General features: G+C 54.6%; 1 protein-coding gene across 3 annotated transcripts; it reads left to right on the forward strand.

The window, feature by feature from the left end:
• The first annotated feature begins 9,778 nt into the window (after positions 1-9,778).
• Positions 9,779-13,459, forward strand: NKX2-1 (NK2 homeobox 1). 3 transcript variants are annotated; one of them, XM_087429090.1, is made up of 5 exons: positions 10,189-10,212; positions 10,587-10,725; positions 11,154-11,298; positions 11,395-11,780; positions 12,717-13,459. In XM_087429090.1, exons 1-5 carry the CDS (start codon positions 10,189-10,191, stop codon positions 13,457-13,459), a joined length of 1,437 nt encoding a protein of 478 aa, XP_087285216.1. The 3 variants fall into 3 exon arrangements, with proteins under 3 accessions (XP_014647573.2, XP_087285216.1, XP_087285217.1); XM_014792087.2 differs by lacking the exons at positions 10,587-10,725; positions 11,154-11,298 and having other exon boundaries at positions 9,779-10,212; XM_087429091.1 differs by lacking the exons at positions 10,189-10,212; positions 11,154-11,298 and having other exon boundaries at positions 10,649-10,725.
• The last annotated feature ends 350 nt before the right edge of the window (positions 13,460-13,809 follow it).

Genomic DNA, 13,809 nt, shown 5'->3' on the forward strand with positions numbered 1-13,809 from the left:
TTATAGGGAAATTCGTAGCACTAGATGCCTCTCTAGAAAAGGACATCTCTGTAGCGGGCTGAATTGTGGCCTCCAAAAAGATATGTCCATGTCCTAATCCCCAGAACCTGTGAATGTCATCTTATTTGGAAAAAGAGTCTTTGCAAATATAATTAAGTATTTTGACATGAAGCAATCACCCTGGATTATCCAGGTGGGCTCTCATGCCATCACAAGCACCTTTATAAGAGAGAGGCAAAGAGAAACACACAGAGGAGAAGACCATGTGAAAACAGGGACAGAGATTGTAGTAATGTAGTCACAAGCCAAGGAATGCTAACAGTCACCAGAAGCTGGAAGAGGCAAGGAACAGAATCCCCGCCAGGGCCTTGGAAAGAGTGCGACTTTGCTGGTGTCTTTTTTTTTTTTTTAGATGAGGAAGATTGGCCCTAAGCTAATATCTGTTGCCAATCCTCCTCTTTTTTTTTTTTTTTTTGTGAGGAACATCGGCCCTGAGCTAACATCTGCCAATCCTCCTCTTTTTGCTGAGGAAGACTGGCCCTGGGCTAACATGTATGCCCATCTCCCTCTACTTTATATGGGACACTACCACAGCATGGCTTGACAAGTGGTGCGTAGGTGCGCGCCCCGGATCCGAACCGGCGAACCCCGGGCTGCCACAGCGGAGCGCACACACTCAACCGCTTGCGCCGCCGGGCCAGCCCCCCAATCCTCCTCTTTTTGCTTGAGGAAGAGAGATGTTGCTGAGCTAACATCTGTGCCAATCTTCCTCTATTTTGTATGTGGGACGCCGCCACAGCATGGCCTGATGAGTGGTGTGCAGGTCTGTGTCCGGGATCCTAACCCGTGAACCCCAGGCCACTGAAGCAGAGCGTGTGAACCTAACTGCTACACCACCAGGCTGACCCCCTTGCTGACATCTTGAATTCAGACTCTGGCCTCCAGAACTGTGAGAGAATAAATTTCTGTTCTTTTAAGCCTACAAGTTTGTGGTAATTTTTTACAGCCGCCACAGGAAATTAATATAGACTCAAATCAATGACCTCAGCTTCTATGTTGAGAAACTAGAAAATGAAGAGCAAATTCAGCACAATGTTAGCAATATAAAATAAATAATAAAGATAAGAACAAAAATCAATTAAAATTGAAAACATAAAAACAATACAGAAAATCAATGAAACCAAAAGCAAGTTCTTTGAGAAGATCAATAAAATTGATTGCTAAATCTCTGGCTAGACTTATCAAAAAAAGAAAGACAGAGAGAAGACACAAGTTACCATTCTCAGCAATAAAAGACATGATGACATAATTACAGACCCTATAGGTATTAAAAGAATAATAAGGAAATGGCTTATATGAATAATTTTATTTCCACAGCTTAAATGAAATGAACAAATTCCTTGAAAGACACAAACTACCAAAGGTCACTCAGGAAGAAACAGATAATCTGAATATATATTTTCATATCTTATTTATTATATATATGTAGTCTATACTATATATACTATATATATAGTCTTTCCACAAATGAAACTCTAGGCCAGATGGCTTCACTGGTGAAGTCTACCAAACATTCAAACATTTGGAGAAGACATACAAATTCATCACAAACTCTTCCATAAAATCAAAGAGGTAGGAATACTTTTCAACTCATTCTACAAAGCCAGCATTACACTGACACCAAAAACAAAGCCATTATAAGAAAAGAAAATTACAGATTAACATGCTCATGAACGCCAATACAAAGTTCTTAAGAAACCTTTAGCAAATTGAATACAACAATATATAAAATGGATAATAAATGATGATTAAGTGGAGTTTATCCCAGAAAGGCAAGATTGGTTTAACATTCAAAAATCAATCAATGTAATTCACCATATTAGCATACTAAAAGTGAAAACTCATATGGTAATGTAAAGAGATGCAGAAAAAGCACTGGATGAAATCTCACATTCATTCCTGACATAAACTCTCAGGAAACAGGAATAGAAGGGAACTCCCTCAAACTGAGACAGGGCATTTACATAAAGCCTATGGCTAACATCATGCTTAATGACAAAAGATTGAATGCTTTCACAGCCACACATGTAACATATCACCCAGCTATTCCATTTCTAGCTATTTACCCAAGACAAATGAAAGCATATATCTACATAAAGACTTGACATAAATGTTTATAGCATCTTTATTTGTAATAGCCCCAAATTTGAAATAACCCACATGTCCATATGGATGGATAAGCACATTCTGGTATATCCATACAGTTGAACACTACTCAGCAATAAAAAAAACAACCTATGGATACACGTAATGACATTGATGAATCTCAAAACAATTATGCTAAGTGAAAAAAGCCAGACAAAATAGAGCGCATACTGTTTGACTCTAATTATAGAAAACTCTAGAAAATGGGAACTAATCGATAGTGACCAAAAGCAGATCAGTAATTGCCTAGTGATTGGGATGGTACAGGGAGGGCAGGAGAGAGGGCATACTAAGGGTAATGAGAAACATTTGGGGTGTTAAATATGTTTATTATCTTGATCGTGGTCATGGTTTCATGGGTGATATATACATCAAAACATCAAATTTTACACAGTAAATATGTACAGCTTATTGCATGTCAGTTATACCTCAATGAAGCTGAGGAAAAGCTTCATTGTATCTAGAGATACAGTGACTGTGACTGTATCTAGAGACACAGTATTGAGGAGGTAATTAATGTTAAATGTGTTAAATGAGGTCATAAGGGTGGGGTCCTCGTCTGACAGGACTGTAGCCTTATTAGAAGAGGAAGAGAGAGTGATCTCTCTCCATGAAAATGAAAAAATGAAAAAATGAAAAAAAAATTGTGAGAAGTTTAGGGTAGCTGGAGAGTAAGGTATGAAGGAGTAAGTAGGGAGGCAGGAGAAATTAGTGTGGAGAGAGAGGGTGGACTCTGTCCTGAGCACAGGATCAGGAATGAGACCAGAGAGCCCAATGGTAGAAAGCAGAACTAGATGATTAGGGAATAGATGATGAACAGCCTTGACAAAGGCAGTGAAAAGAGAGAAGAACTGGTTATGAAGACGTGAGGCTGGGTTTGGGAGACATCTAAGACACGGAATTAATATGACTTTATGACCAGTTGGATGAGGAAGAGGAAAATATGGATGCTATTCAGGCATCTGGCTTGGAAGCTACTTTAGACTGAATTTTGTCCCCCCACATCCATATGTTGAAGCCCTAACCCTCAATGTGACTGTATCTAGAGACACAGTATTGAGGAGGTAATTAATGTTAAATGTGTTAAATGAGGTCATAAGGGTGGGGTCCTCGTCTGACAGGACTGTAGCCTTATTAGAAGAGGAAGAGAGAGTGATCTCTCTCCATCATGTGAGGACACAATGAGAAGGTGCTGTATGCAGGCCAGGGAGAGTCTTTACCTGAAGCTAAACACTTTGGGACCTTGATCTTGGACTTTCCAGCTTCCAGAATCATGAGAAAATAAATTTCTGTTGTTTAAGCCACCCAGTCTATGGTATCTTGTTATGGCAGCCCAAGCAGACTAATATAAGAGCTTTTGAGGGTAGTGGGGTTGTGGTGGGTGGGGAGTGGGGAGATGTTCACTCCCTTCACCTAGATCAAGAACACAGAACAAGAAGCAAGTCGGGGCAGTGTTATGAGCTTAGACCAGATATGTTAAGTTTGGTGGACATTCACACGAGGAGGTAAACAACTAGAAGGATAGGTCTGAAGCTCTGGAAAGAGGTTGGCTGGAGGTACACATTTGGGAACCATCAGCAATGGGTGGCCCTTGAAGCTGCAGAGGTGGGTATATGGTGGAGGAGGACTGTCCAGCCACAGAGAAGAAATGGCCAGAGACGGAGGAGGAGAACCATGACCGAGTGGTGACTCGGAAGCCAGTGAGAGCATTTTGAAAAGAGATGACTAACAGTATCAAATGTTACAGTGCACTAGGCGATTTCTGGGGACATGTCTACGTGTTTGGCATGACCCTTAAAATCAAGGACCCTACAGTCTAGGGGGAAAGTGAACACAAACACATGTGAAACAAGTAAGGAATCATTCAATTAGGGTGAATTGCCTTATTAATGTAACAGAAAAATGCAATGAAGATTCATCCATTTATTCTGCAAACATATTGACTTCCTGTGTGTCAGACACTTAGTTGTTGGAAGAGGCAACCGGGCTTTTTAAAAAGAAGGATATGAATTAGTTACAGGGGTGGGAATAATGACATTCTGCCTAAGTGGTAAAGAACAAAAGCAGAGTAATTTAGGCATATGGGGAGGGCAGTGGAGAGGATCCAGTCTTGACAAGAGTCCAAGCAGGGGGGAATAATTGGGGAGAAAGCCTGGCTTGGCGAGTTGGTGCCAGAGATTGGAGCGCTGGAGGGCACTGGCCCTAGTGTACCTAGTCCCGGAAGTATTCCTGCTCCAGTGTTTTCTAGGCGCTGTGCACCACTGCCGCAACAGCAAGCAGAGCCCCCTCGTGTCAAGCAAGTAGGGCCACCACAGGCTTTGACACGCAGAGGTGCAAGCTATTCCACTGGCCACCAAACACGTGTCCAATTGTGGTCAGATATGGAAATTCTCATAATGAGATTTCAAGGCAAAGCATAGTTAGAGGAGGGCTTTAGGTGTTCCAGCAGATTCCATGGCTCTCATCTACACATAGGCTCTTTCAAATATCAGGCGCGGTGGGCTGGGTGATCCCAAGAGTCGATGATAAGCTGTATTGCAGTGGGTTTGGGTGGGCTGATTGGCCCCTGGACATATGGTCTGGTGGATAATATAGTGAATAGTTAGGTGGGCAAATTCGTGGCGGGTGAACCACTACCAGCCTCTGAACACAGTCTTGCCTTGCGGCCCTAGTACTGTAACCAAGTTTCCTCAGGACCGCCCTGTGGATGCAGTTCTGCCGATGGCCGGAAGAGGGCGATGCGGATTGCCTCAGTCTGCAATTGTAGGAGACAAACCTTGAGTCCTGGGCTGCAAGTGGAAGCCAGCCTTGGTCACGTCCCAGAAAACCCAGAGCCGCGGAGATCTCCTGGAGATCTCCTGGAGTTGGTACTGCGGCTACCTGAAACTTTGCCAAATGTTGGGGGCCGGGGAAGGATGGGAGGTTGGAGAGGAGAAAGGAGCGGAGGAAGAAACCCCAGCGCTGCTGGCGACCCCGCTAGAAATGCGAACCCTCAAGGCTCGCGGGCGCACACTGCTGGGGCTGCGGTTTGACGGGAGATGGAAGGTAGAAAGAGCTGCAGATTTTAGTCACCTAAAGCTGGATGCTGCTGCACAGGTCCTGGGGAAAACAGCCGGGCCGCCGCGAGGATCCTTCCCGAATCTGTCATTTCAGTCCCAGCAGCGCCTGCAAAATTTTCCTTGGAGCTGCACGCGCCCCAGAGCGCCTCCGCAGGTGTCACCGCTCCTTAGGACGAGGGCTTCCAGTCTGTCCAGAGTATGGTGCAATTACCACTATCCACCCTCTCGCCCGCTTAGAGGCTCTTAATTTAAACAGTAACGAAGAACTGGGAGGAAACAAGGGGATTCACCATAGGGCTCGGGCTCGGCCGGTGCATCAGTCCCCTGCGGTGCCCCCGTCGGCCTCGCCGGGTCTCCGAGCAGCGGCCGGCCCGCATCCCCCACTTCCCACTCCTCTTTGATTTCTCTGTATTTCAAAGGGTGCTGCCAGCGTTGAGTTCCCCCTTCCCTCTGCTTTGTAACCCAGTCCCCAAATTCGCTCCTACTCCAGACCTCTTCCCGCCAGGAGGCGCCTCTGGAGTTAATGGAGAGGGTAGGGGCTCTGACTGTAACTTGGGACGAGTTGAATCTAGGCTTGAACTGTGCGACATGAAAATACGCAGGTTTGGAGACCACAGGTGTCAACCTCCTGGAAGGTTTGACCTGAGAATGGCTTCTTCGACCCCAAAGGCGAGAGGGCGGGACTCTCCTTCTCCTGGCGGACTCTGGCCTTCACACGCACGACCTCGCCTCCCGTTCCAACCCCAGAGCGCGCCGGTGCAGGGAAAGAGAGGCACCGGAACTGCACTCGGACGTCCTACTGTCGCCCCCCGCCGCCCCCAGGGTCTGCCCGGAGGCGACTGCTTGGGGAAACCGTCCCCAAAAGGAAGGTCGCTCTCAAAGACCGTAGACGGTCAAGCCGAGACCCGGAGCGGTAGAGGGAGCGCGCCTTCGCGCCGATCTCCGAATCTTCCTGGCACCGCGTCTGCAAAAGCCTCCTCCTGGGGAAAGCCGCCCGACTTCACGCCCCCCGGGAGTAGCGCAGCGGTCGAGAGGCTCTCGATTCTGGTGCCTGGGAAAAGGGCGCACAGGGGTTCCGTGAGATCCTTCGGGGAGAGGAAGACGCCCTCCAGAGGGGGCTCCGGATCCTCTCTCCGTTCCCTGGATCTCGGGATTGGAGAGCAGCGACCCCCAGAGCCCGGCTGCCTTCTTGCTTTCCGCTCCCTGGGCGGGGTTGCCTGGACGGCACCCGGGAGCCAAAGCTCAGCCTGGGCCCCGGAACCTGCACCTGGCTGAGGAAGACTCGCCAGCCACGGGCCTGAGCACGAGAGCAGCCGGGGGCCCGAGAGCTTCACGCAGAGTTAGAGACCCGTATTCGCAATTTCTATAAACCCAAGATACAGAGCCAAAAGTAATAACCCCTTCCGTTTGCTAGCGATTTTTATGATTTACAAACTCACGCACAAGGTCTCATCCTTAAATACTTGGATCCCTAGCACAACCTGGGCGATACACAGGGCAGGTTATGGCCATTTTTGCAGCTCAGGAAACAGGTGCTAAGACTCTTTGTTTCCTTAATTCAACATTTCTTGAGGCACTGGAGGATTCAAGGATAAATAAAACAGGGTTCGCCCTCAAGGAGGGGGCCAGAAAACGACACCCTAGTTTACTCTGTCTCTGGTAGGAGTCCACAAGAGCTATAGCACACATCTGGAAGGTGGGAAAGCCCGGGCTCAAACCCCAGGGCTTCTGACTTTTATTCAAATGCTCTGCGCACGACCCCTGAGCGCCTGAAGATCCGGAAGTGGTGCAGAAACCCACACACAATCCTTCATTACAACCCTCCCGATCTCCACTGGATCCCGGAGTAACATTGTTCACAAAGTACCGACATATTATTTGGGTAATGTATTAATTTGTAAGCTCCGTGTGGGTAGGAGCCACATCTAGCTTGTTTAAGGCTGAATTTTCGGGACTAGCCCAGAGCCTGGCACAGAGCTGGCACTCAATAAATATTTGTTGAATGAATCACAAACAACGATAACTCGGAGCAAAATAACACCACGAGGAAATGTGGTCGCTCACTGCCCTAGTGAAGGACCATAAAGGGAATTCGAAGCATGTGTGTGTGGAGGGCGGGACAGGTGTTCCCTTCTCATCCCCCACCGGGTCCAAGCTACAGACCCTGAATTAGCCTTCTGTATGGGCTTTCTTTCCTAAGTTCTCAAAGAAGTGACCCTGGAGGGAGAGAAGGACGTTTCCCTTCGGCCACGAGGGTGGTGGGCAAAGGCTGATGGCAGTTCCGCGGGTCCCCGGCAGGCCTGGGCCTGTGCCTCCGGCCTCCAGGATTCCGGGCCGAGCCGCAGGCGGCAGTGTGGCCGGGACTGAGGCGGATGCGTGCAGCCACGCCAGGGAAAGCTCCTCGAGAAGCCGGAGCTGGGCCCTGCCCTGCCCTGCCGTTGCCCACCGCGCCCACCCCGCCCGTGAGTGAGTTGGTTGAGGGATGAAGACGTGCGGGCCCTACAGGGTGGACTTGGGGTTCCCAGGTACCCCCTGCAGCCATGGAGAAATTACTGGTTTAACCGCGGTCCACCCTGTTTAAAGTGAGCTGAAAGGACACTCTTTGGTCAGGTAGAGGTGTTGGGGCCAGGGGAGGGACTGCCAGGGCCTTCGCTTGGACAAGCTCGGAGATACAGATATTCGCTTCTTCCCCACAAGACGGCTTAGTCTTCAGGCTTATTCTTCGCAGTGCAGCTCATCCGGGCAAGAGCGCGGAGCGGCGTGTGTGTGTGTGTGTGTGCGCGCGCGTGAAGGGGCAGGGGTAGGGGAAGCGCGGGGGCCGGCACCGCAGGGCGCTGCAAAGGCCCGGCGAGGTCTAGGCGAGAGCGGGCGCTGGTGCGCGCGCCTGCCGGGGGAGTTTGCAGCCCCAGGTTGGTCGCGGGGGAGAGGGTGGGGCAGGAGCGGCCGCCTGCCCGCCTCCCTCACATTCCCGCTCCTGCTCAGCGCCCCAACCTGCTTCCTTGCTCTGGGTCCTGGTCCGGTCTGTCTCGGGTGGGGGCGGGGAGCTGCCAGCCACGTGCGCCGGGGCCTGCTGCGGAGCTGGAAAGCAGCGGAGGGACGAAGGCCGAGGAGGCATGCCTCAGGACTGTGGAAGATTCACCCAACTCTTCCTTCACTAAGACTCAGGGCCTTAAGTGGTGGTGGTGGGGGGGTACTAATGATAACGATACAGAAATCTCGAGCGCTGGCACTGAACTTGAAAAACTCCCAAAGCTTTCAAAGCACTTTTATGTGTCCGATCCTATTTGAATCGCACAAAAACCTTGTGAAGAGTTACCTCCATTTCTAAATGGCATTGAAGCTGGGAGAGACGTACCACGTTCTACAGTTGGTGTTTCTTACGCTTACCAATAATATAAAATGAATAATATGAATGGAGAAGGGAAAGAAAGAAGATGGTGACTGGGAACCACCCCACCCACCCCCGGCCTTGGCAGTAAGACCCCAGTGGAGACGCAGGCCCTGGCCCGGGGCGCCTGCAGACAAGATCTGTATTCAGTTTTGTCCGCTCTCCGTTCCCTTGAGCCCAGCGTCGCCTTCCCTCCTTGCTCCTTGGGCTTAGACGTCACGTTGACCAAAGCGCAGTTGATGGGCCTGAGTCCTTCTTGAAAGCGCCCCCCAGAGAAGCCTCTTGGAAGGAAGGGCAAGGAGCCGGCTTGGCGCCTATCTTACGCAGCACAACCTACAAGCGCGACTCGGCCCCAAACTCAGGGTTGCCTGCCCCAAAGCCGCCCAGGGGGCCGCGCCGAAATGTGGGCTCACGCGGACGGGGGATGGGGGGTGGGGGGGGGTGCCCTGAGCTTTCTCTCCTCTGGTAAGGGACAGGGACGTAGGTGGTGAGGAAAGCCAATGCTGGTATAGAAGTTGGCTTTGTATTGAGGGAGTGCAGAGCACTCCTTAAGGAGAGAGGATTGAAATCCTAAAATAAAAAGCCAATAAAGAAAACAACTTTCCCTAGCACAACTGCTGTTAACGGAAAAGGCGCCTAAACCTGCTGAATTAAATCGTTCAAAAGTGCCTGTTCGTCATCAGGAGCTCCTTCTCTGCAAAGAGGGGAAAGAAAATGTGAAAACAATAACCAAATTCGAGAAGCCTCCTTCACCGCCCCCGAAGTGTCTTGGAGGCCCCTGCCCGGCCAGAGAGCGCTCCGCCCTCCCAGCCTTTAGCGCGGAAAGGAGGCTAAAACAGCCAAAGAGAGAAAAGAAAACAACAAAACGTTTAAAATCCAAGGGGAAAAGTCGGAAAGGGTCTCAGGATCCGCGCCGCGCGGGGCTCGGCTCCACAGTGCACTGGGCGGGAGGCCCGAGCCCGGCCGGAGCAGAGCAGAGGATGCCTCCGGCCCGCCTGGGGAGCACAGCCCACAGCTCCCCCTCTCCAGGCGCCCAAGGACCCTCAAGGCGCGGGGCTCACACTTGAAGCCTGGGAACGCGCAGACAGGAAACCCACTTCCTCCTAAGCAGTTTCTTGCTCGCCGGATGAGAGGCGCCCAATTGAAGCAGAATGATCCTCATCTACTAATATCCAGCGTGGCCACAAAGCGACTGGCCATTTACGCCTCCACTTTAAACAAAGATATTTGGTTATTCCCGGGAAAGCAAGTGCACTTTTGCATGGCTGAGCTCCGGGCGGAGGGGAGCCTCAGCCCAGCCTCCCGCTCGCCGGGCTACTCGTGCCTCGGGATTGGCCCCCTCCTGGCCAGCTGGTCCCGCCGGGGTTCAGGCTCAGTTCGGCCCGGCAACAGGCGGGCGAGCACTCACGACGCTCTCTGCCCGCGCCCTCCCTTGAAGCATCAGAGGGGAAAACAGCGTGGCCCTGGGCTCGGGTGCTGGGGCTGCGATGTCCTCGGAAAGTCAGCTCCAGCCCCAGGACCCCGCGTGTCCGGGCGATGGGCAAGGGTCGGGGACACCAGGTTTGTTCGAGGTGGGGCGACTTCAGTGATAGCCCCTTGCGTCAGTCCCCCCTCAGCCTCCCAGCTCCCGCGGCCAGTGGTGTGCTTGCCTTGGCCGGGGTGGGGGTGGGGAAAGGGAGACGCGTGTGGGTTGGGGGGTGGGCTTGATGCAGGGGCCCCTGGCCCTCTGAGAAGACCCTGAGCTGGGGGGAGGAGGACGCGTGCATCTGGGACAGCCTCTCGGCGGCAGCCATCCCCTGCTCAGCGCCCCCTCCGCCCGCTGGGATTCTCTCTCGGGTAGGGGGAAAAGGGGGCGGGGAGCAGAGGTGTCCCTCTGACGGCGGCAGAAGAGGCAGACAGACTGACAGACACGTAGACCAACAGTGCGGCCCCAGGGTTCGTCCCCAGACTGGCGAGCTCATTTGGTGGCGACTGGGGCTCGGCGCCGCGAAGCCCGATGTGGTCCGGAGGCGGTGGGAAGGCGCGGGGCTGGGAGGCCGCAGCGGGAGGGAGGAGCAGCCCCAGCAGGCTCAGGTGAAACCCGCACCCCGTCCCTCGGCCCCCTCCCCTCCCGGGAACCCCGACCGAATTGGAAAGTGGTTCACTTTGTGACTCCGCAAGTTGGTTGCAAAGCAGCATTCACCTTCCTTCCTCCCCACCATCCCTCCTCCTCGGCTACTCCCCACCCCACCTCTTGCCCTCCCTTCTCTCGGTTGCCTCCTCCTTTCCCTCCCCCGCCTTCCCCCCGCGCACCACCCGCACCCCACAAAAAATGGGGGTGGGGGTGTCCGGGGGAGGGGGAAAGAAATGCTTTGGGTCGCGTCTCTGCCTCTCTCTCTCTCTCCCCCTCTTTGAGACCTAAAAATCCTGACAAGTGAAACTTAAAGGTGTTTACCTTGTCATCAGCATGTAAGCTAATTATCTCGGGCAAGATGTAGGCTTCTATTGTCTTGTTGCTTTAGCGCTTACGCCCCGCCTCTGGTGGCTGCCTAAAACCTGGCGCCGGGCTAAAACAAACGCGAGGCAGCCCCCGAGCCTCCACTCAAGCCAATTAAGGCGGACTCGGTCCACTCGGTTACGTGTACATCCAACAAGATCGGCGTTAAGGTAACATCAGAATATTTGGCACAGGGAGAAAAAAAAAGCGGCGAGGCTTCGCCTTCCCCCTCTCCCTTTTTTTCCTCCTCTTCCTTCCTCCTCCAGCCGCCGCCGAATCATGTCGATGAGTCCAAAGCACACGACTCCGTTCTCAGTGTCTGACATCTTGAGTCCCCTGGAGGAAAGCTACAAGAAAGTGGGCATGGAGGGCGGCGGCCTCGGGGCTCCGCTGGCGGCTTACAGGCAGGGCCAGGCGGCACCGCCGGCCGCGGCCATGCAGCAGCACGCCGTGGGGCACCACGGCGCCGTCACCGCCGCCTACCACATGACGGCGGCGGGGGTGCCCCAGCTCTCGCACTCCGCCGTGGGGGGCTACTGCAACGGCAACCTGGGCAACATGAGCGAGCTGCCGCCGTACCAGGACACCATGCGGAACAGCGCCTCGGGCCCGGGATGGTACGGCGCCAACACAGACCCGCGCTTCCCCGCGAGTAAGTGAGGCCGCCCCGCTGCGGGGCCGCGGGCTGAGCGCGGGAGGCGCGGGGAGAGCTGCCCGGGAGGTGCTGCGCCCGCCGGCTGCGCGCTGGGCATTCGGTGGGCGGCCCGGCAGCGGCGCCAGGGAGTCGGGCGCGGGAGCTGGGGATTCTTCCCCCTGCTGGGCTGAGGCGTCCAAGATGAGACACTCAGGAGCGCTGGGGTCCTGCGGGCAGGTGCTGGGATTCGGCGTCTCCCAGATGCGGCCGCATGGCAGCTCTGCTCCGTGCAGACCTCGGAGTACCGAGGGAGGCGCCCCCCTAATCAAGGGAGCCGGGGCGAGCTGGGCGCCTAGAGGCGCGGCCTGGCCTGGCGGACGCTGCCCTGGTGGGCACGCTCGGGAGCCTGGCTCGGCCTTCTCTCCAGTCTAGGCAAGTGCGAGGGCGCGCGGCTCCAGAGAGGGCTGTAAACCGGCCGAGCCAGTGCCCTCACTGAGGCTGGCAGGAGAGAGCGGCCAAGAGGCAAAGCGTCTGGGGTCTCTAGCTTCCGAAAGTGAACATCTCCCTTTCCTAAGCTCCCGAAGTTGGGGTCTACCGTCGGAACCCCGCTCCTGGCCTGGGCCCAGTTCGCTGCATGTGGCCCGCTAACCCCGCGACTCCGGCCGGGGTTGAGCACGAAAGAAACAGGAGCGGCCTTTCTCCACTGTGCTTTTTGGGTGGAGCGCTGAGACTGAGGGAGGGAGCCGGGTTGAGGCGGGGTGCTCTCCAGTAAACCCCTCGAAAGCACGGCCTGGGGCAGGCGCTGGCGATCCCCCGCGCCTGGGCCTCTCTGGGCGGAGACGGCCTAGGTGAGGAAGGCGCCGTCGGGGCGGGCTGGCCGGCCAAGGGCGCGGAAGGCAGAGGTGGCCTGGCCTGGCCCGGCCCCGGCCGACGCTGTGCGTTTGTCGCTTACAGTCTCCCGCTTCATGGGCCCGGCGAGCGGCATGAACATGAGCGGCATGGGCGGCCTGGGCTCGCTGGGGGACGTGAGCAAGAACATGGCCCCGCTGCCAAGCGCACCGCGCCGGAAGCGCCGGGTGCTCTTCTCCCAGGCGCAGGTGTACGAGCTGGAGCGACGCTTCAAGCAACAGAAGTACCTGTCGGCGCCCGAGCGCGAGCACCTGGCCAGCATGATCCACCTTACACCCACGCAGGTCAAGATCTGGTTCCAGAACCACCGCTACAAGATGAAGCGCCAAGCCAAGGACAAGGCGGCACAGCAGCAACTGCAGCAGGACAGCGGTGGCGGCGGCGGCGGAGGGGGCTCCGGGTGCCCGCAGCAGCAGCAAGCGCAGCAGCAGTCGCCGCGCCGCGTGGCTGTGCCGGTCCTGGTGAAAGACGGCAAGCCCTGCCAGGCGGGCGCTCCCGCGCCGGGCGGCGCCAGCCTCCAAGGCCACGCGCAGCAGCAGGCGCAGCAGCAGGCGCAGGCCGCGCAGGCGGCGGCGGCGGCGATCTCAGTGGGCAGCGGTGGCCCGGGTCTGGGTGCACACCCGGGCCACCAGCCGGGCAGCGCGGGCCAGTCTCCGGACCTGGCGCATCACGCCGCCAGCCCCGCGGCGCTGCAGGGCCAGGTCTCTAGCCTGTCCCACCTGAACTCCGCGGGCTCGGACTACGGCACCATGTCCTGTTCCACTTTGCTATACGGTCGGACCTGGTGAGAGGACGCCGGGCCGGGCCGAGCCCAGCGCGCTGCCTCGTCGCTTCCCCTCCTGCCCGCCACACGCCACCAACCAGCCGCCGCTCCGTGCGCTTCGACTTTTCTTAAGAACCTTTCCCGTTTAGAACAAGGGAAAAAACCAAGGCCAAACTGCTGGACGTTTTTTTTTTTTTCTAAAATTTGTGGGATTTTTAAAAAAAAGAATAAAAACAACCAAGCGAATCCAATTCTTTAAAGAGTCTTTAAACCGAGAAGGACATAAGATCAGCTTCGGGGGTGTCTTTTAGGTGATTCACATGGGTTTCCCACGCTCGGGCGGGGCACGGTTTGGAGAGCGCCCTATGCTGACAT

This window comes from Ceratotherium simum, chromosome 3 (assembly GCF_057802395.1).
Source record: "Ceratotherium simum simum isolate JZ-2026a chromosome 3, ASM5780239v1, whole genome shotgun sequence".
In the NCBI taxonomy this organism is placed as follows: Eukaryota; Metazoa; Chordata; class Mammalia; order Perissodactyla; family Rhinocerotidae; genus Ceratotherium; species Ceratotherium simum.

Excerpts from the sequence above, each read along its gene's own strand:
- NKX2-1 (XM_014792087.2), top strand. The coding sequence starts at position 9,779 with ATGAGAGGCGCCCAATTGAAGCAGAATGATCCTCATCTACTAATATCC. Across the intron at positions 10,213-11,394 it reads GCAAGGGTCGGGGACACCAG|CCGCCGCCGAATCATGTCGA; the intron begins GTTTGTTCGAGG and ends TTCCTCCTCCAG. Across the intron at positions 11,781-12,716 it reads AGACCCGCGCTTCCCCGCGA|TCTCCCGCTTCATGGGCCCG; the intron begins GTAAGTGAGGCC and ends TGTCGCTTACAG.